The sequence below is a fragment of the Oryza sativa genome, chromosome 9, assembly GCF_034140825.1.
Source record: "Oryza sativa Japonica Group chromosome 9, ASM3414082v1".
Lineage (NCBI taxonomy): Eukaryota > Viridiplantae > Streptophyta > Magnoliopsida > Poales > Poaceae > Oryza > Oryza sativa.
The window spans coordinates 22,843,274-22,865,162 of NC_089043.1; the positions used below are offsets into that span (position 1 = coordinate 22,843,274).

Consider the following 21,889-nt stretch of genomic DNA (forward strand, 5'->3'; position numbering starts at 1 on the left):
AACATCTAGGAGTACATCGTAGCAACAGTAACATCATCGAGTTACAAACTTAGCACCATCAACATTAACTATAACAATTAAATTAATGAGAGGTATAGCAACTACAAACAAAGAAATATCAGAATCTATGCCTTCGGTTATGAGATGATATCTCCCAAACCACATAAGCAATCAGTACAAATTTGGTGGAAACAAAAGTCTATAAGTCCCTTCCAAGCTACCAAAAGATAAGCCCAATCAAACACCGTTTACTCTCCCTTATACTGACATTCCACCCAAATTAGGCTCCGTTCGGTAGTACAAGTTCCCAACTCCTCCTCCTCGTTTTCCGCGCGCACGTTTTTCAAACTACTAAACGGTGTGTTTTTTGTAAAAAGTTTCTATATGAAAGTTGCTTAAAAAATCATATTAATCTATTTTTGAAAAAAAAAAATAGCTAAAACTTAATTAATCAAGCACTAAAACGCTGCTTCGTTTTGTGTGCCGGAGAGTGAGGGTTCCCAACCCTCACTCCCGAACATAGCCTTAATCATGCTGAAAATTGTAGTCACTCGAGCTGGCAATCCCTCACTCAAATATGGTGTTTTTAGTCAACCAATCCGACATAATTAAAATGCTTCAAGCGATGAACGAACTCACCAGGTTTGGTATTGATCCAATCATATTTGAGTCTCCAAATCGTAAACTTGATAAAGATCGAGCAAGAGCTACTGGATGGGACGAATTGCACCTCTTTTTCTCCCCTCCTCTCTTCCTCTCTTGAGTTCTCTGGCTGCTTTTTTTTTCTCCAATGCTGTTGCACACTCTCTCAAAGGGGGGGCTAGAGTTTTCTTTTTCTCACCTTTACTATGTGAGGCAATTCACCATTGATTAAGAAATAAATCAATAGCTCATAAAAGTTAGTTTTTTGGGCTACAGTGGAAGCTCTACGTAGAGGGAATTTAGCCCAACAATTAACATCACACACCATCCTCCAATTAACTAGCATTGTCAAGTTCATCACTCACAAATTACCCAATCCTACCATTTCAGGTGTCTCGTGCCTTTGAGAGGTTGTTTGATTGAAAGCCCTAACTTGCCATGTCACACCTTCTTAGTAATGCGTTTGGCTTATTGTCGCAATTATGACTTGTCACGCTTTCTTAGCGTCTTCGCTCACTTGTCATAGACTCAAATCACTTGTTTAACTTCCCACAATGATGACTTACAATTCGTTTGCCACACGAAGTATGTCAGGCCACACTTGACTGGTGAGTTGTGGCAATGTTACATATAAACACACTGTTGTATTGAACTTAATGGACCGGATTTTTTTTATTGAAAAAACTGGATGGGAATAACAGAAGTTGTAAAACCTATCCAAAACAGGGAAAGGGGTTTGATGCAGGCCTTTTCTCCTCTTTCCCACAACAATGCAGATCCATGTCTCCACTGTGTGCTGATTAAAATGAGACAGTTAAGAGAGGTTCAGAGACACAACTTTTCAGTTTTCAGTCACTAACACTATATCCGCAACCATCCTGCTGAATTTTCTGCTAAACCTCAGTCAAATCAAACCGATCTTTTGGCTGATCACTGGCAATAAATAAACTTGTGGCAGTAAATCAATCAATCAATCAAACTCTCTAAAGCCAGCTTAATTACCTCCTGTATCTGTCAGCTACACGTCCATGGAGCATTCGAGAGTGGGCTGAAACCTGAAAGTTTTCTGAAACTTTCTGAAACTCTGAAGAGCTCGTGGTGGCTTTGCACCGCCATGAATAGGGTTTTGACTGCTTGCGACACCGGGGCATATGGATCCATTAACAAGATGACAAGGTGGTAGTAGAAAAAGCAGCAGAGGCAGGCAGAAAAGGAGAAATCAGAGAGAAAGCTTTCATGTAACTGATGATCTTATGCCTGAATACGGACCTGAAAAGGAGGAGAGGTCACCAACCAAAAGATGCTACTGTGCTTCCTGTCCTTCCAACAGTCGCAACGTGGAGTGTGAAATACTGATGATCCATGATTGATGAATAGCCGCAGTAGCTGCTTTGAAAATTTTCAGATCCTAATTCCGGTTCTTGTAAAATCCTATATTTTTTTCCCATTCATTTAAAAATCTCAGAACTTTTTCCAAGTAGTAGTAGGAGTATGAAGTTTCTGTTCCATAAGAAGCTCGCATATACAATACTGTATTTAGAGAGTGAAAGATCCATTTTTCGCAAGCAGTCAAAACAATAGTTTAATTTCATTATTCATACCGATATTGCTTAGACAACTTTTTCTAGTCCTACTTGTTAGCTTTTACGATGCTATTTAATTCGTCCATATGAGTAAATCTTTTTCACAGACTATCGGTACTCCTTCCGTCCCATAAAAAACCAATCTCGAATCTGGACATAATGTATGTCTAAATTCGTAGTGCTGGGTTGTGTCACATCCGATTCTATATTCATTTTTTATGGGACGGAGGGAGTAGGCTTTTAGCATGGAGAAAAATAATTAAAAGTCTTTTGCAATGGAGAAAATCTGTGGAAACTTTGTGAAAGAAAGCCCTAACCAAAGTATCGTGATGGCACTGTATCATCGTTGAAGCTAAGATTGGCGCGTAGGGATGGTGAATTTTGTAATGAGGAGTGGAGAGAGAGACGACAGAGAGCACTGTGGCCGTCACGGGAACACGCGGTAACACGACAAAACTCCGGGGACAGAAACCACGTTACAACGCCAGTCCAAAACTACTTACTCCTCCATTAATTTAATCAATCCGAGCTCCCATAAACCCAATAAACCCCTGCAAAATCCGGGCCCAATCTACCCCTAAACCAGGGTGGTCAATGGCGTGAGTCATCACGAACCTGCATCTCTCAGTCTGTGGTCTCTCTTGTTCGTCCTCCTCGTGACAAAGGACAGCATGCGCGGCCATGGCGGCCGGCGACGACGGAGCACGCGTGCGTTTTTTTTTTTTTTTTGACGGCGAGATGTGGCTGTGGCCAGTGGCGGAGCCAGCAATGTCATCAAGCCCAAACGATTAGAAGTATTTTTCGGTGATCGATTAAGTTTTATAAACATTAATGGCTATCGACAGTGAAGATAGCAGCGACGAAGCCCGAGCGATTGTACGGCCGGCATGGAGGTGGCTCCGCGCACTGGCTTCGGCGACCGGCCGGCCATGCATGGTGCTCGATCGCTTTGCTCTGCCTGAGGTCGATGCAGTTTGCTTCTATGCTTTTTGCCTTTTTTTTTTGTTTATGTACTAGCTAGCTACTCCCTTCGTTCTATAAAATGGATGTGACATATTATATTATGATGAATATGAGTAAACTCCTGCCCAGATTTATTATACTATAAACCCAGATTCATTGTACTAGAACATATCACATTCACATTCAGTCATAGGTTTGTTTTTTATGAGACGACGGGAGTAGCTGGTTGTGTTACTCCTATATTGGTTGGAAAACATGCATGTAACGATTTATCGTTGATTTTTTTAAAAAAATTATGAGTGAAACTTTTATATGCTTCCTCCGTAAAAAAACACAAATTATGATAAAAATAGCCTTAAAATCAATTTTAAAATTAAATTTTAAATTAGACAAAGGCAAAGGACAGAGTTCTGCTGTAGTTTGGTTTGGAACAATTTAGAGCTGTGCACATTGCTAGGACTCCATTACAATCTAGACAGAGGACGTGTTTAATCCGATCCTGCTTATTAGGTCTGTTTTGTTCCCACGCAAAAACTTTTCATCCTACTTTTTATCCTGTTACATCGAATGTTTGGACACATGCATATAGTATTAAATATAGACAAAGAAAAACTAATTACACATATTATGTGTAAATTGCGAGACGAATCTTTTAAACCTAATTGTTTAATGATTTGACAATATATTGCTACAGTAAACATTTGCTAATGACGGATTAATTATGCTTAATAAATTTGTCTCGCAGTTTACAGGCGGAATCTATAATTTGTTTTGTTATTAGTCTATGTTTAATACTTAAAATGTGTATCCGTATATTCAATGTGACACGCTAAAACTTTCTACCCCTGGAACTAAACATGGCCTTATATTTTGGAATGGATGTAGTACTCCATCCTTTCCATCATAAAAGGGATTTTGGGTAGACGTGACATATCCTAGTATAATGGATCTGGACAAACCGTTTGTCCATATTCATTGTACTAGGATGTTTCATCTATCCAAAATCGCTTATATTATGGGATGGAGTGAGCACCTAACTAGTTGGCTAGTTGCAGTACTGTAGTAACTACAGTTACCTCTTTCTAATCAACTGTAACCCTACAGTTGTTTTGTTCTAATCAACTGCAAACAGTTGGAAGGGAAAATTGACCACATTCATCTGACAGTGGACTGCTTGAGCACTGGGAATGAGTAATCAATCAATTTGCTGCTAAGTCTCCTAAACAAATTAACAATCCTGACATTTGGGTGGAATGGCGTGCCGTGAGCTGCCTAGGTTTTCATACTTCCACGCCTCATGTTCCATCATCGTTTCAACCAAAAAGATGCCATGTTTTTTCAGCCCAAACTACAATGTAGGTGAGGTGATGAACTGCAGAAGTGGTCCTCCTACCGACACATCCGTATATCTACAGGTATATATATACAGACTATACACACAAGTTTTCCGTGTGCACTCCGTACATACCAATTAACAAATATCACAAAAATTCTAAAAAATGACACATAATTCCAATAGTATTACACCTACATGCCTCAAAACTGTCAGATTTTTTATTTTTCTTGCTACAACTAAAATATAATGAATTTGAATATGAGATTTTGCATATATGTGTAATACCGTTAGTAGTAAATGTCCATTTTTTATAGAATTTTTGGTGATATTTATTAGTTGGAGTGCACGAAGTGTGTACAGGAAGCTTGTGTGTATAGGATATGTTACCGGTATATACACTGCTCCATACTGTATGCCACGTCCCGTAAGAATACATGACATGTGTATCATACATAATTAAAGAAGTGTTCTACTACTAGTACTATATATGATCAGTTATTTAGTTGATCACCGGCCACTCTTCTTCCTGATCTGCAGAGCTGCAGTCTCAGTCTGTCCTGCCGTCCATACAGCAACAGCAACGCAGGACTACAGGAGAGGTCGTAGCACTCTCGGTTTGTGCCGATTGGATCCAGAAAATGTAAATTTTCGCTCAACTGATCCAATCTCTTGCCGTTTGGATTGCTTTTGTTTCAATGGATTCCTAGCTAAGTCAGAGATTTTGTCCTAGCAAAGAGATGCAGTTTCTTTGGTTGTGAGTTGAGCTGTTCCTATCGGTTCTTGTTTCTTTTCTTTGGGAGATCCTAGGATCGATCCAATGTGGATGTGGTGCCACCTGCAAGTTTTTTTGGATGAGACTCAACAACGACCTTTCTATTCTATTCTCCTTTTTTTTGCCATCAAATCGCAGCAAATTCCTCTCGTTGCTAGAAAACAACTTCTGCTTGATTTATTTTCGTAGCTGTTTGTTGTACTAGAAAACACCATCAGTTTGATTTCTTCTCATAGCGTGAAATCATCACATCTGTTTGATTTCAGTCAAGATCCAAATTTAATCCGGAAGCGAGACAATGTCAGGTAAGAGAAGCAGTTCTTGGCATTGAAACTTTTCATCTTTCTTTCTTTTTTCTTTGCGTTTGTCGGATGACACGCTCGTTGTGCTCTGCACAGTGAGCCATGGCGAGGAGCTCGAGATATCGCCGTGCGACCCGAACTCCGAGGATGACCGGCGGCGGCGCGGGATGGGGTCGTCGCTGCGGCGGAAGGCCATCCGCGCGCTCCGGAAGCGCGGCGGGCGGCGGCGGCGCCGCCGCGTCGACTTCCGGTACCCGGCCGCCATGTCCATCGAGGACGTCCGCGACGCCGAGGAGGAGCTCGCCGTCGCCGCGTTCCGCGACCGCCTCGCCGTGCACGCCCTCCTCCCCGACAAGCACGACGACTACCACATGATGCTCAGGTGGAGAAATGCCAAGAAAAAAGAAACAGAAAATCTATCATTTTTTCCCCCAAAAAGTTGCTAATGATAACTCCCGTTGTGATTCAGGTTTCTGAAGGCAAGAAAGTTTGATTCGGAGAAGGCGATGCAAATGTGGGCGGAGATGCTGCGATGGAGGAAGGAGTTCGGAGCCGACACGATCTTGGAGGTGATCAGAGATTCAGATAGTAACATTTTCACCTGATAACTTACAGTGTCTGAATAATTTTTGGATTGTTCATTTGTTCTTCATTTCTTGGGTTTCTTGTGGTTTAGGAGTTCGAGTTCGATGAGCTCGACGACGTGCTCCGGTACTACCCTCAGGGCTACCATGGCGTCGATCGGGAAGGCCGGCCGGTGTACATCGAGAGGCTCGGCAAGGTGTATCCCAACAAGCTGATGCAGATCACCTCGGTGGACAGGTACATCAAGTACCATGTGCAGGAGTTCGAGAGGGCTTTCAGGGAGAGGTTCCCTGCCTGCACATTGGCGGCCAAGAGGCACATTGATTCCACAACCACCATACTGGATGTCCATGGCGTGGTATGTATGCCAATGACAAAGCTCCAACATTGGGTTTGGATATATGTGTGTTGTGTTGTCTTTAGTGTTGGATTTTTGTCAATCCTTCAGTTTTAATGTTGCTGTTGTTGTGTTGTTTTGTTTTGTTTGTTGTTGCAGGGGCTGAAGAATTTCTCAAAGACTGCAAGGGAGCTTGTTCACCGGATGCAGAAGATAGATAGTGATTACTATCCTGAGGTAATTTTGGATTTCCATGGGTGTGATGTGTGTAGTGTTGGTTAGTGAAGTGCACATTTTAATTGCACATGAATTTGCAGACATTACATCAGATGTATGTAGTGAATGCTGGCAGTGGCTTCAAGCTGATATGGAACAGTGTGAAAGGGTTTCTTGACCCAAAAACTTCTTCAAAGATTCATGTAAGTGACATGTTTGTGATCAATGAGGATTAGCATCTTACTGGTGTGTTAAAATTGGGTCTAAAATTGTTGTTTTGCTTAGGTTCTTGGTACAAACTACCAGAGTAGACTTCTTGAAGTAATTGACAAAAGGTTAGTATCAACTAGCTGCAACTAGCAACCATCGTTGAAACTCAGCTTGTATATATTTATACAGCTATAGCTCTTCAGCTTACCAAGATTTGGAAAATGCTTTGTGATTTCACAGTGAATTGCCAGAGTTTCTTGGCGGTTCATGTACATGCAGTGAAGGTGGTTGCCTTGGTTCTAACAAAGGGCCGTGGAATGATCATGTCATTTTGAAGGTACCTCTCAATTTGTGATCCTGACCATACTTTTGTACAACAGCCCCAACATTAGAAATGCTGTCCATGGAAGATTACTTGTGAGTTGTGACAGCGTTCTAGAAATGAATATCCCTCTGAAAAGTAAACTAATGTGGAAGTTTCTTTTGTAGCTGATACACAGTATGAGGAGCAGTAGTAGTATGAGGGAAATCAAGCAAGTTTCTGATAGCGAAGACAGGAGCGGATCTTCCCTAAGGGCAGAAAAATTGAAGGCAAGGTTCTGAATGTCTCTTTTCCTTCAACCATTCCAAACTCCAATGAAGTATTGCTTCGTAGTTCCTGATGAACCTTTTGCTATTGTTTCTTCTGGAAGCAGGGGATGATGAGTGATATATCAAATGCTGAATCAGAGTCAGATGTTGATGAGTTCAGTTTATCAGCTGTCCTGAGGAGTACTGACTACAGTTTCCTTACTCCAGTTAGCGAAGAAGTATGTGCTGTGCTTATTTGTTGAACTATCCTTTACTTTAACTAAGATACATTATCTCCAGTTATTTTGATGCCTTGAGCTATGTTCTTGATACATTATATGAACTGACTCGATATCAAAATGCCTGCACTAGGTTAAGGGATCAGATTCTTCAACTTTCTGTAGTTGTGAGTCTTGTGACAGGAAGGGTCTCCCAGATGTAACTCCTGAATCTTCTCAGTCTGTACAACAATCTTCTGAAATGGTGCCAAACCAACTGGTCTCTCATGAACATTCATCCACAACCAGATGGATGAATAATTTAGGTACCTCTTCTTTTTCATAGCAAGTTAGTTGCATTTCAGTACAGTTTCCACTTTAGAACAACAAAAAGTGTATCTTCTGTTCAAATAATTCACCACACCAAATATCTCTTTCAGATTTTGTCTTTTCAGCCACAGTCTTATTTTACTGTATAATTATTTATAACCACTTCTTTTGAATACCCATTTTTGCTCTTGCAGGGAACATGGCAATTAGTTTTCATGGCACTCTGACTGGAAGGACTTTGAGCAATTTCGTTAGAGTAGTAGGCACACTCATGATCAAGATACTAGCCGTTTTCAGCCTTTTTGTCAGTAGAAGAGGAAACATGCTAGAGAATGTTCATCCTTCTAATGTAGAAGATGAACCTCAGCCTCGAAGTGCAACGGAAGATAACATGAGTGCTTGTTTACAACGTCTTGAAAAACTTGAATCATTATGCAATCATCTCATGAGCAAACCTCCAGATATGCCAAAGGAGAAAGAGTGTCTACTGCTACAATCGTTTGATCGGATAAAAACCATCGAATCGGATCTAGAAAGGACTAAAAGAGTAAGTTAGTTTGCAAACTAATTTGTCATGCAAATTTTTGTTAGTATGTTACTGCACTAAAAAATCCGACTTCAGAGGCAAAATGTGTTTCTCCATTCCCTATGATTGTGTTTTGTCTTCTCTTCTGTTTACTTTGGGTCTGCCCTCTTTTCTCAGCATTCATATTTCTATTTGTCTACGCACTGCATTTTATGACTTCAAGATCTTGGGGACATTTAAAATGGCAAATGGTTCAGAGAAACTAACATTTTTTGTTCCCCATATGCCTGGGAAACAGACAAACAGTAGTAGAGGCCCCTACAGTATATATATTTTATAGAATATATACAGAGTTTATGTACCTACAACAATAGGCCCCATTTTTGGTTCACCATTGTTCAATAGACTGACAAAACATCCTATCCCTTACATACCCTGAACTGGTAAATGTCTTTAGTAGAAGTTTCAGGCTTTTGGCATCCTTCCCTAGACCCCATCAGTGTGTTTTATTATCTCTTTAGATTTGTCCGATCGATCAGTCACACTGAACCATGTTTAATCTCTCTCTTATCAGACATACATTACAGTTCTTTCTCTTGCTGCATTTTCCATCAGGTATTGCATATGACCCTGGTCAAGCAGATGGAGATGATGGAGACCTTGGAAGCTATGCAACATCACTACCAATCTTCCAGTGTCAGGGTGAGTCAATCACAAACCTTCATTTTCATTTATGCATGTTAATAGAACTTGCCTTGTGATATTATCCTGGCTACTTTTGCAGAGGAGATTGTGCTGTTCATAAGTAAAAGACTGCTCTTGTCTGGCTGGCCTTGAGCGACCATGAAGACTGAAGCTGTAGCCTGAAAACCTTCTGCAAGTGCCATTTTTGACTCGGAGATCTTCAGCCCTGTGCAGAGGAAAGATCATCGCTCGCTCAGCTCTGTCGCTGGCTTGCTGCATCGCAGCTTGTGAATCCGTTTTGGTAGCTGTTAATCTCAACAATAATCCCTTTTTTGCCTCCCTGAACATTACCAATAGCAAGATCAGTGATGCATCTGTCAGCTGCTGTAGCTCTCTGCTCTGAATTGGAGGATTGAAGGGAGAATCTGTTGTTACATTGTCTGAATTTTTGTGATCCATATGCTGAAAGGACGTTTCATGGCGGCTGTGCTTCTTCCTTTGCTAATCTCCAGGCAAGTTCTTGTTTTTCTGCAATGGAAATGGAAAGCTCTGTCCTGCCTGAGGAACATAAACTAACATGACGAATTGCCAGGTTAATCTGAATTTCTGAACAAGTTCTTGTTGAGTTCATGCTGTAAAAAGAACATCTTTTTGCAAGCTGAACACTCCCTGAAAATGCAACATTTGCACAGCCACTACATTCACCCTGCCTTCCTAACCAACCATGTAATTTTTTCCTGAGCAACAGAAACTAAAGGTTAATAATCCTTTTTATCTGATGGAGAACGGTAGTTAATCTGAATTCCTGAACAAGTTCTGGTTGATTTCATGCTGTAAAAAGGAAAAAAAAAATAACTTTCTGCAAGCTGAACCACTCCTGAACTGAATGCAATGTTGCACAGCCACTACATTTCACCCTGACTTCCTGACCAACCAAGTAACTTTCCAGTAGCAAAAGACAGTGAGATGCATAGCTAAATTACTTGAATTTCAGAAGAGAGTAGAGAGGGGGAGAAAAAAAGAAACCAAATTGCTATGGCTTAGAATATAGATACCTTATCCTGGACCCAACCAATCCCCACAACGCCTCGAAAATCCCCCTCCTCTCCACCACAAACCCTCGCATTCCCCCCGGCCCCACCATATCCGCCACGTCACCTCCCGCTATATACCCAAACCACCATTTACACGAGCTCGCGAGATCAAGAGAGCACCACCACTCGATCGCAGCGAGACCCACCCTCAAGCTCCAAGCTCCAAGAACCATGGCCGCCACCTCGCTGTCGCCGCCGACCGTGGCCGGGCTGCGGCTGGCGCCGTCGCCGCGCGTGCGGTCGCCGTCTGTGGCGTTCAGGGCGGCGCCGGCGAGGAGGAGGTCGGTGGCGGCGAGGGCGGAGCTGAGCCCGTCGCTGGTGATCAGCCTGAGCACCGGCGTCTCCCTGTTCCTGGGGCGGTTCGTGTTCTTCAACTTCCAGCGGGAGAACGTGGCGAAGCAGGTGCCGGAGCAGAACGGCAAGACGCACTTCGACGCCGGCGACGAGCGCGCCAAGGAGTTCGCCGGCCTGCTCCGGTCCAACGACCCCGTCGGCTTCAACCTCGTCGACGTCCTCGCCTGGGGCTCCCTCGGCCACATCGTCGCCTACTACATCCTCGCCACCTGCAGCAACGGATACAACCCAAACTTCTTCTGATCATTCTCATCTTGGATGGATGCAATGTAATCTGAATGGATCTCTGGTGTTTCTACGTGATTATGTATGAGATGGGTAAAAAAGAAAAGAAAAAAGGTTGATTAATTTGGAACAGTAGTGCAATCGCGTGTGTATATTGGCCGCATGAAATTTGTCAGTTTGATGATCTTTCTCTATGCTCATGTATCAGTTACTTTCAGAGTTTCAGACTTCGTATGTGTGGCACTGGCACTTACCCAGAAACTCAATTACCAGTGCTCCATGATTCATGAATTGCAATCTTGAATTTGCAAATAGAGAGCACCAGGCACAGAAAAGTTTGAAAGTCAGTATGAAAATATGAGACTGATTTTGGAACCTATTTCCAATTTCAATTTATACGGTCTGCAAAGAAATACATTTATATAGGAACTTTTGACATTTACAGAATCCAGATAATCGAGAAGTACATTGGTGATTGAAGTACAGTAAAGATAAGAAGAGATTACTAGCAAAATTGAGTTGATGTTACAGACTTGAAAAATTATAGGGTGACCAATGCTTAGTAAATTACAATAAGGAACTTTTCAAGAATGCCTACACAAAGGCTCATTGGCGCCGGATTTTCTAACCTCAGGTAGGTACAAATTCAGAGGAAGAGGGCCATAGCCGGACGAGGAAGGTTCCGACGGCGATGAACAGCAGAACAAACTGGACGGAGCAAAACAGCGAAGCTCTGCTTGCTCTTGCCTGCAGCTTCAGGATTTCTGAAGTCCTAGCAAGATCTTTGCACTGTGCCTCTAGCTTCTCCACCATCTCCTCTAGCATCAGTGCCCTGTTCTCGGTGTGCCGTAGCTTAGCTTCAAGCTGTTTGTGATCCTCAGGTAGAGATTTCTGAATGTCAAAAATAGCAGCTTGATCCTCAGTCAGGGGATTCCAAGCTTGCGATGCTCTTGTCAGGATGAAGCATTGAGTCTCTGCTTCCATCTTCTCCAGGAACAGTTGATCCATATCAGATTGCAGAGACAGCAGCTCGGTATTGCATAGAACATGCTGCTTTGGTTGTTTGTGGTTGAGCACATCGAGTTCAAGTATTTCTGAATCCTTATCATTGATGAGGGTAGAAGCTTCGTTTAGCCTAGACTCGAGAAGCTTCAACTTCTCACTCAGTTCTTCTGTGGATTCGTCAAAATGGCATGAACTACTCCATTCAGTTTCACTGTGGTTGTTTGCAGAATTTTCACACGTTTCATTTCTCATTTCAATAAACTTCTGGATCTCTGTAACATACAATGAAGCAAATAGTTATTGAAAGAACGCTTTGACTGGGCCAAAAGGAGATTTAATGTTTTAATAGATCATATGAAATACAAATGATGTTATGACCATGCTGAAGTGATAAAGTAACAAGGCACTCAGAACTTCATTACAGGGAGATGGACTAAGGAAACTTCACAGAACATGCTGGGAAAGTATATGTTCTTAATTATGCGATGACATATTCTACTTTGGAAAAAGGCTAGAAGAATACAACAAGTCAACAAATGCTACTTTATTAAAAGGAACCAATTTCAAGAACTAAATGCCATAATGCATACGGTGCTAAACAGAAGATGTCCTTTTCTAACCAATGAGCAAATCAGCAATTTGCACTTTGCAGTAAATAATTGCCACAAAGGCCATAATTGCATAAAACAATTGTTTTATAGGCTGCAATATGTGAAAATGGTACAAGTCATCTACCACATTTCCCTTTAGCAGTTAGAAGCATGCCAGCACTTTAGATCTATTCATCTTACAAGTTACAAGTCAAACAAAAAAAAACATCAGCAAAGACCTTTTTAGCAGGATGTCCACATGTAGTGCGAGTTAATTCTATGCTAAAGATTTTTCATAGGATAAACTCATTCAAAAGTGCTGCCTCAACATAATCACCACTCACCACTTCGTACGAAAGAAGCATGCAACCAGTGTGAATTAATTTTTTTTCAAGAAGTTAGTATCTTAGATCATTTACAAGCATTATCTTGATCCTCTACAGATATTATGTATTTATGCATTGCCCCTTCATTCATTTACCATTATATGTTTAGGGAACTGAACTGATGAATCTCAAAATACAATAATTGAAACAAATATAGGTAGTACTAGCATTATGGAGGTTCTAAACTTCACCCACTAAGATAACAAGAGAATAGGAAGTGTTGACTTCATGCAGATAACACTAATGGATTGATCTAGACTATCAGGTCTTCCATCAAGCAACTAATAATAATTGGAACTATATATTCAATCTTTTGAGAGACTCTCCACAAGGCTGAGTTCAGCAACATATGTCTTCACAACCAAATAGAGAAGACATGAATTAAACTACAATCATGGAGTATTAGTTTTCATGAATAAAACTATGATAAAGGGGAATTCAGTATTACCATTCTCAATTGCTTCTTCGGCTGACCGGAGCATCGCGATCGACTGCACATACGGATCGAGACCCGAATGAATTTCCCCATTCTCACCCTTGCCTATACTCCTCTCATCGTATCCATGATCATCGGCATCGGAATCACTGCTGCCCTTTACCAATCTCCCTACTACACTTCCATTCTCCCTGTAGAAACCTCCTGCTCCAGAGCGCGCCGCCTCCTCGCTCGGAGGCTCGCCGTCACTCTGCTCGGCATCATCATCATCATCGTCATCATCATCATAGAGAACCTTGTGAACGCCATTGCTGCTTATGCCAGCACTGGATTGGCGCGCATGAGCAGCGGCAGAGCTCCGGAGGTTGGATTCAACGCTGGAGCGCGAGTTCTCCGGCTCCACGATGGAGGGGGTCGGTGTGGCGGCGCGCGCGCCGTGGGCTCCGCGCGTGCGCGCCGTGCGGATGCCCTTGGCGTGCGCGGCGGCGCCTGGGGCGCGGGATCGCGGCCTGTCGCGCTCGCGGCCGAAGCCGCCGCCGAACGAGAAGTCGTGGCGCGGCGCGGCGGCGTTGGTGGAGGACTTGCTGGCCCGGTCGTCGCTGTTGTCCGAGTCGGCGCCGCCGGCGCCCACCGAGAACCCCGCCGAGGCGATCAGGAAGCCGAGATCCGGGTCCAGCTTGGTCTGGACCGGCGGCGACGGTGGCGCCTCCTGCGGCGCGAAGCTGGACTCCACGGAGGCGACGGGGCTCTCGCTCCCCACCTCCTCCACGGCAGCGGCGGCGGCGGCGGCGGCGGCCTCCTCCTTCCCCTTAGGCGCGTCGGCGCCGAGAGGGTGCCGGCGCTTGTGAAGCTGCGCCAAGTCCTCATCCGCGGCAGCGGCCGCAACGCTGCCGCCGCCGCCGCCGCCGCCGCCGGAGCCAGGTGAGCCCTCCTCGTGGTGTTCCCGGGGGATACGCCGCCACCGCCGTAGCCCACGCCCCTTGGTGACCGCGGCGGGTGCGGTGGGATTGCTCGCCGGTGAAGCCGGCGCCGGCGACTCCGCCACCGACTCCACCGCAGAATTCACGCTGTTGCCGCCGGAATCCATGGCGTCCAGCCGCCCGCAGCCCACGCAATTCCCGTCAAAACGCGGCGGCTTCGCGAGCCAGATGGGATCAGAGAACCGCCATGGGATCGCGGGACACGAGCTGTCGGGATCGGTGGGCGCGCATGGTGGGGATCGGCCTCGATCTTGGAGGGATCCGAGGAGGAGGAAGAAATCAAGAAAAGAGAAGTACTAGTGGGAAGGCGAGAGGAAACAGAGTTGTCATCTGCTTGCTTCCCTTATCGTTTTTTTTTTTGCAGCTTTTTCTATAATGGCGTCTCATGTGCAGTAACATGATTAACCCATTTTTTTCTATGAAAATTCAGCTGAAAATCAAGTCACTTGTAAACTTGTTGTCTCCAAAGAAAAGGTTTGTTTATTTTGCAATTTGTGAAAATTGATCATCTCAACATCATGTGGTTGCAACAGTCGCCTGTCTGAACCCTGAACTCTGAGGGAGGCAGTTACTATCCAAGAGGAATGACGAACGGGCTGGTTCAAAGATAGACAACATCACAACAAGATGGAATTTCGAGGCCATCAGAAAGTACAAAGTGTGACCTATTAATTAATCAGCGAGTAGATTATTTACATCTTCTATAATTGCTCAATGCATTGGCCATTCTGCTCAGAGATAGGCCCTGTTCAGAGAATGGGTTGCATCCTAGGGTGTGTTTAGTTTCTGAAAAAAGTTGAAAGTTCGAAGAAAGTTAAGATTTTTAAAAAAAAGTTGAAAGTTTATGTGTGTAGAAAAATTTTTAATGTGATATGATGTGATAGAAAGTTGGGAATAGAGGGGAAACTAAACACGGCCCTAGTATACTAGTGCTCGATGATTTTGGATGGATGTACGGTTGCATCCTGCTCCCTCTATCCCACAATATAAGGAATTTTGAGTTTTTACTTGTAACGTTTGACCACTCGTCTTATTCAATTTTTTTTTTGCAAATATAAAAAACGAAAAGTTGTGCTTAAAGTACTGTGGACAAATAAGGGCCAAAAAAATTTTTGCCCCTATACGTCACATCGGATATACGAAAACACATTTAAAATATTTAACGTAACCTAATAACAAAACAAATTAAAGATTTCACAGGAAACTGTGGACAAATTTATTAAGCCTAATTAATCCGTCATTAACAAATGTTTCTTTTGCATCACATTGTTAAATTATGACGTAATTAGACTTAAAAGATTCATCTTGCAATTTCCTAACGAACCGTGTATTTGTTTTTTTTCTACATTTAATACTTTATATATATATGTCTAAACATTTGATGTGACAATATGAAAAATTTTATTTGAAAACTAAACAGGCTCTAAGGATACTCACATCATCCAAATTTTTATATTTTATGACTAAAAGAGTCCAAGTAGTAGCAACTTTTATTCATTTTTACTTTTACCCAACGCACTTTCTGAAAAGTACATCCATGGAGAGGGGATCGGTGTGTTGTGGTGGTCAGGCCACGCGGCGGCAGAGCATGACGCCGTCGGCGATGGCGAGCTGGCACGGCTTGACGCGGCGGTCGGCGGCGATCGCCGCGTTGAACTCCCTGGCGAGCGCGGCGAGCGAGCGGTCCCGCCCCGACGGCACCGCCTCGTCGGCCGCCGCCGGCGGCGCCGCCACCGAGCCGCCCCACAGCGTGTTGTCGTAGGCGATGAGGCCGCCGACCCTGACCAGCTGCAGCAGCCGCTCGTGGTAGCCGAGGAAGTTCACCTTGTCCGCGTCCACGAACGCGAAGTCGAACCTCCCCTTGTTCCCCTCCTGCACAAAAGAAAAAGAACAAGCAGATTACGAGCGGTAATGGTAATGTCGGTCGGAGGAGACGGTGTAGTGTACTGTACCTCGGCGACGAGCTCGTCGAGCACCGGCATGGCGAGGCCGACGCGGAAGTCGACCTTGTGCGCCACGCCGGCCTTGTCGATCACCGGCGCTCCGACCTCGTCGTAGCTCTCCCGGCTCACGTCGATGGCCACGATCTGCCACCATGGACGGACATCAAGAGAACAAGATGATTGCTATTGCTAGCAAAGGAACGAACGGTGGTAGCGATCCTGACCTTGCCGTCGTCAGGGAGCGCGAGGGCGGTGGCGAGCAGCGAGTACCCGGTGAACACGCCGACCTCGATGGCGTTCTTGGCGCTGATCAGCTCGATCAGAAGGCCGAACAGCTGCACCTGATCCGGCGAGGCCGCCATGACCGCCCTGCACGTAAAAAAAAAAAGCACGCGTCGCCCGTACAGACAAAACGTCAAACACGCACCGTGCAAGAACCGCACCAAGACACGAACAAAGCAAACACATCTCCTCGGAATCGGATCCTCACATGGGGTGATTGGCGGTGGCGAGGCGGAGCTCGCGCAGGCAGTCGGGCTCGCGCGGGAACACGGTGGACTCCAGCACGTACTGGCAGAGAGAGAGAGAGAGAGAGAGAGAGAGAGAGAGAGAGGCGTCGCTCGCCGTCGGTGATCAATTGTTTTTCTTTGTTTGGTTGTTTAGATGGATAATTAATTACCTGGTAGAGCGGCTCGCTCTTGAGGAGGGTCTTACTGTGCAGGCTACCTCCGCCGCCGCCGCCGGCGACGGCGGCCGTCTCCTTGCCTTCTCCAGCGCCGGTGGCCGCCATCTGCTCTTCCTTGTGGTTCGTTGCGCTCGCCACCAGGCACCAGCTATGTGGCAGCTAAGGCATCCATTTCTTTAAAAAGATGCCATTTTTTTTAACCTAGGCCGAGTTTAGTTCCATAATTTTTCTTCAAACTTTTAACTTTTTCATCACATCAAAACTTTCCTACACACACAAACTTTCAATTTTTCCGTCACATCTCTTGTTTTAATTTCAACCAAACTTTTAATTTTAACGTGAATTAAACACACCCTAAGATCAAATGTGATATTTCCAAATAGAACGAATAGGACGCATTTAATCACCGGAATATTCGTGAGTTTTTGTGGGTTGATGCAACAGTGGTAGCAGTAAGTTGGTCTACCATTGCCGTCCAGTAGTAGTTGTTCATTCTGTTTTTCCTGCAAACTGTGACAAACATACGTGGCATTGCTTGCCCCGATTCGTCTCTCCAACAGCAATTGAGATCCTACTTACATGTGCAGAACTACTCGCTGAGGGCAGTCCCAACCTATAAAATTAGACATGGTTTTTATAAACTCTACATCATCAAGAAACTAGTACTAAACATTACTCTTCCAATGCAAACACCACTATTCTATACTTCAATTTAATGCTACTTATCTCACATGATATCTTGCAAGACATGGTTTCCTTCTCTTTCCTTATTTATTCACTTGCCACATTATTTTTTATCCTAGGTGGCAACTTATTTAATGATATGGACACCATCCTAGTCATTGGGTTAGGAATGCCCTGATATATAGTCCCGAAGGGTTATGAGGCCCACATATAGTACTGCAGACGACCTGCATCCCTCCAACAGCTTATTAGGAAGGGCGTGGACAGGGAATATGGAGGGTGTGGTACCAACCTCTAGGGAAGGGTGGTTGTCATATGTTATACGCACAGAGCAGTGATTTAAATAGCGGGCTAAGACATTAAGCGGTTGGACTTATTAAACAACTATAGTGAGCTAAATAGAGTTATAGTGGATAAATTATACATGAGAGCAATAACTCGACCCTTTCTGAAACATCTATAGTCGGAGATAGCAGTAGTTATAGCCGAAGATTTAAAACTCTGGCACAAAGTCTCCCGTGTGAGCAAAGTAGTCGAAGTAGCGCCTTGATCTTGCTAGCTCCTCCTAATCTTGGTGATGATATAGATCACAAAACCAGCCACTTGGCTTATTTGATTAGATTGATATTTGCATAAACACCACCCGTCTCATGAAAACAAAACCTCATGAAAATATGTGTGGTATCAATCTCTAGTTTGTTTTCAAACACCACATGTCAGCGAAACCATCCTCTAAAACTACAGAGGGAGTCAAATTGTACCGGTTTTAATAGTTAGGGGGGTTGAGATATCCGGTTTATGGTTCAGGATATGAATCAGATTCGGTCACTAGTTAAGGGAGTCAAAGCGAACTTATTCCTTTTTAAAAAACCACTTTAGCCCTAGTTCTGGCTCTTTTAGGCCCAGGACGGTGTGCCTTATTGGGTCTTCTTTTAGGCCCAGAGATGTGGACCGACAAAGAATTTTTTTTATTTATAATTTTTCTTATTAAAAGTTTTACAAAAATAATTTTCCATTTTGAAAATTGACGGAAATAGTCGCCTACCGCCCTCTGGGAGGGCGATTTTTAAAAATCGCCCTCCCAGAGGGCGGCGAAAATGACGTGGCAGACGGCCGTTCGCTCTCGGGCGACGGCCGTCAACGAAATTTGCAGGCGGCCCCCTTGCCGCCCTCCGCGAGGGCGATTTTGTACTGTGCGGGGGGCCGCCTGCAAATGGGCGGCGAGGGGGGGCATGGAAATTTGCAGGCGGCCCCCTTGCCGCCCTCCGCGAGGGCGATTTTGCACTGTGCGGGGGCCCGCCTGCAAATGGGCGGCGAGGGGGCATGGAATTTTGCAGGCAGCCCCCTTGCCGCCCTGGGGGAGGGCGATTTTTGCCTCCCCCCTATAAAGCCCAGCCCCTCCCCTATGAAATTTCATTATATTCACTAAAAATCCAAAAAAAACGAAAGAGAGAGAGAGGGGAGGGCAGCAGAAGGGGAGCGGCGAAGCCCTGCTGGTTCGCTCACTTCATCACAGGTATGCTCCCATACATCTTTTGCATTTGTACTAATATATTACGTTTGAGTACATATGTTGCGTTTTAGTTTTAGTTCCATATATTTTAGCAGATCTGTAGCACACAGCACATATGTGTAGATCCAGAGCATAGAATATAATAGTATGAATTGAGACATAGAAAGTAGTGTTAATTGTAAGATGTAGTTTAGTTTGATCTGGAGAATGTAACCTACTTTTAGAAATTTAGAGAACAATATTGTAGAGAATGTAACTTAGGGCGTAGTACAGAAATGCGAGGTTAACGCAGTTATTGTTTTCATCAGGCACAATGTCAAGTAAGGTCACATTTCAGATAGTTCACGGTGAAGGAAATATTAGATTTGGTCCAGATGGTGTTGATCTGTCAGATTTTGTAATGACATCTAAGGGCATCGATAGGCCTGCGGAGAGAACATTTCAGTCAATTTATAGTTGGTTGTTGAGAGGATTTAGAATAGACCAAGAAGTCTACACAATGTCAGTATCTGTTGTAGTGAGTCGTGCAATAGAAGGTTATTTTTGGGAACTAATGCCGATGGACAGCACTGCTGCTTGGAGACGGTATGTGGAAATGGCTTTTGAACGGTCATGGCCCCTCGTTATATTTGTGTCGGTACAAGAGAAAGATACAAATGTTTCAATGCAAACCGAAGATGTGGAGGGTCCTAGCAATGCAGGGGATGTTGTTGGACCATCGATGCAAAATGAGGAAAATCAACCAAGGGAGGAGCAGGCCATGGGCATGGCGGATGAGGGGGAGAGAGTCGGTATAATTGTTGATGAAATGGAGAGGGAAGATTCGGATAATGAGCAAGCGGAGGACGACGCATCATCCGATGAGGAAGGTGATGTAATGGCCACTGATTGGGCAAATGAGGACTTCTCTGGTCTTGTTATATCAGAGGGTGATCATGTACCCTGGGAGTATAAGGAGTACGAGGTAATTGAGGGTGCAAGGTATGCTCATAAGGATGAGATGAAGGAGGCGGTGAAGCATTGGGCAGTTTCATTGCAGAGAGAGTTTAGGGTGGTCAAGTCAACAAATTATGTGTATGAAGTGAGGTGCATGAAGGAAGATTGTCCGTGGCGTGTCCATGCATATAAGGGTAAATGGAATGATTATTGGAAAGTTAGCATTGTGACCGAGCACAAGTGCTACTTACAAGGGGTGGAGAAGTATCACCGAAACATCACTTCAGCTTTTGTGGCAAGTGAGATGTACAGCAGTGTTGTTGGTAACATTGGCTTTGAACCAAAATCAATTATTAGGCACATCGAGAACAAATTCAAGTACACCATAAGCTATGCAAAGGCCTGGAGAGCCAAACAAAAGATCATTGAGATGAGGTATGGCACATTTGAAGCTTCTTATGATAATTTGCCTCGTTTGTTAGCCACCATTGCCCAGAGGAATAATAATACTTACTATGACCTACATACATTTACATCGGTTGAAGATAGAACAAAGAGTGTGCTGCAAAGAGCCTTTTTCTCATTGGGTGCTTGCATCAATGCTTTTGTGCATTGTCGACCTGTTCTATGCATAGATGGAACTTTTATGACAGGTAAATACCGAGGTCAGATATTGACAGCAATTGGGTGTGATGGGAACAACCAGGTTCTACCTATGGCTTTTGCATTTGTAGAGAGTGAGAACACTGAAAGCTGGTACTGGTTCCTAGAGAGAGTGCACATTGCAGTGGTGCGTATGAGGCCCAACGTTTGCCTTATACATGATCGTCATGCGGGTATGTTGCGGGCTATTGACTACTTGCAGAACGGTTGGGATGAGAAGGGACTTCCAGCTAAGTGGCCTGATGTTCGGAGTCGGTGGTGCATGCGTCACATGGGTGCAAATTTCTACAAGCAATTCAAGAACAAGCATCTTATGGAGCTCTTTAAGAGGCTCTGTGCACAGAACCAAGAGAAGAAATTTAATGAGTTGTGGGACAAGTTGGATGAGTTGACAACGAAGCAAACAGATGAGCAATCTCGCAGACCACAAGTTGAAGGTGACGAGCCTCCCATACCTCTTGGTGCATTACATGATGACCCACCAACAATGAGAAGGAGGTCAGGGTCGGCCATCAGAAATTTCTCTCAGTGGATTAAGAATGAGCCTAAGGAGAAGTGGGCTCTATTGTTCGACACCGATGGATCTCGGTATGGCATAATGACAACCAATTTGGCAGAGGTGTACAACTGGGTAATGCGAGGAGTTCGGGTACTTCCATTGGTTGCTATTGTTGAATTCATCCTTCACGGCACGCAAGCCTACTTTAGGGATCGATACAAGAAAATTGGTCCGTCCATGGCCGATAACAACATAGTGTTTGGCAACGTAGTGACAAAGTACATGGAAGATAAAATCAAAAAGGCACGGAGACATAGAGTTGTTGCTCAAGGCACACAAGTGCATCGGTATGAAATAATGTGTGTTGATAGGAGCAGGCGTGGTATCTATCGCAAGCAAGCCGTGCAGGAATGTGTCTTGAAGGCGGATGGTGGATGTACCTGCAGTTGTATGAAGCCGAAGCTTCATCACCTTCCTTGCTCACACGTTCTTGCTGCTGCCGGTGATTGTGGCATATCTCCCAATGTGTACGTCTCAAATTATTTCAGGAAAGAAGCAATCTTTCATACATGGAGTGAGGAGATATATGGGTTCGGGATCTCAGGATCTTACACAACGCTGA

The 21,889-nt window shown here is 44.2% G+C and overlaps 4 protein-coding genes across 4 annotated transcripts; 2 read left to right on the top strand and 2 right to left on the bottom strand.

Annotated features, from left to right (window-relative positions):
- The first annotated feature begins 5,007 nt into the window (after positions 1-5,007).
- LOC4347394 (phosphatidylinositol/phosphatidylcholine transfer protein SFH6) lies at positions 5,008-11,070 on the top strand. Its single transcript, XM_015756383.3, has 15 exons — positions 5,008-5,164; positions 5,563-5,601; positions 5,695-5,980; positions 6,068-6,167; positions 6,275-6,541; positions 6,680-6,757; positions 6,838-6,939; positions 7,022-7,071; positions 7,187-7,283; positions 7,436-7,537; positions 7,642-7,755; positions 7,889-8,060; positions 8,259-8,611; positions 9,206-9,292; positions 9,375-11,070. The coding sequence occupies exons 2-15, from the start codon at positions 5,595-5,597 to the stop codon at positions 9,393-9,395; spliced, it is 1,836 nt and encodes a 611-aa protein (XP_015611869.1). The 5' UTR covers positions 5,008-5,164; positions 5,563-5,594; the 3' UTR covers positions 9,396-11,070.
- LOC4347396 (WPP domain-interacting protein 1) lies at positions 10,473-14,653 on the bottom strand. Its single transcript, XM_015756384.3, has 2 exons — positions 13,377-14,653; positions 10,473-12,224 (listed from the first exon to the last, which is right to left on the bottom strand). The coding sequence occupies exons 1-2, from the start codon at positions 14,449-14,451 to the stop codon at positions 11,578-11,580; spliced, it is 1,722 nt and encodes a 573-aa protein (XP_015611870.1). The 5' UTR covers positions 14,452-14,653; the 3' UTR covers positions 10,473-11,577.
- LOC4347395 (photosystem I reaction center subunit V, chloroplastic) lies at positions 10,540-11,070 on the top strand. The gene has a single exon (XM_015756385.3). It carries the CDS (start codon positions 10,540-10,542, stop codon positions 10,963-10,965), a length of 426 nt encoding a protein of 141 aa, XP_015611871.1. The 3' UTR covers positions 10,966-11,070.
- A 1,121-nt stretch (positions 14,654-15,774) lies between the features above and the next one.
- On the bottom strand, positions 15,775-17,122 carry LOC4347397 (probable caffeoyl-CoA O-methyltransferase At4g26220). Its single transcript, XM_015755473.3, has 5 exons — positions 16,967-17,122; positions 16,778-16,857; positions 16,512-16,656; positions 16,297-16,431; positions 15,775-16,216 (listed from the first exon to the last, which is right to left on the bottom strand). Exons 1-5 carry the CDS (start codon positions 17,075-17,077, stop codon positions 15,911-15,913), a joined length of 777 nt encoding a protein of 258 aa, XP_015610959.1. The 5' UTR covers positions 17,078-17,122; the 3' UTR covers positions 15,775-15,910.
- Between the last annotated feature and the right edge of the window lie 4,767 nt (positions 17,123-21,889).

Coding starts and splice junctions, on each gene's coding strand:
- LOC4347394 (XM_015756383.3), top strand. Junction 6,542..6,679: donor TACTGGATGTCCATGGCGTG/GTATGTATGCCA, acceptor TTGTTGTTGCAG/GGGCTGAAGAATTTCTCAAA. Junction 7,538..7,641: donor TAAGGGCAGAAAAATTGAAG/GCAAGGTTCTGA, acceptor TTCTGGAAGCAG/GGGATGATGAGTGATATATC.
- LOC4347396 (XM_015756384.3), bottom strand. CDS start 14,451: ATGGATTCCGGCGGCAACAGCGTGAATTCTGCGGTGGAGTCGGTGGCG. Junction 12,225..13,376: donor CGAAGAAGCAATTGAGAATG/GTAATACTGAAT, acceptor TGTATGTTACAG/AGATCCAGAAGTTTATTGAA.
- LOC4347397 (XM_015755473.3), bottom strand. CDS start 17,077: ATGGCGGCCACCGGCGCTGGAGAAGGCAAGGAGACGGCCGCCGTCGCC. Junction 16,858..16,966: donor AGAGCGAGCCGCTCTACCAG/GTAATTAATTAT, acceptor TCTCTCTGCCAG/TACGTGCTGGAGTCCACCGT. Junction 16,657..16,777: donor GCCACCGCCAATCACCCCAT/GTGAGGATCCGA, acceptor TTTTACGTGCAG/GGCGGTCATGGCGGCCTCGC.
- LOC4347395 (XM_015756385.3), top strand. CDS start 10,540: ATGGCCGCCACCTCGCTGTCGCCGCCGACCGTGGCCGGGCTGCGGCTG.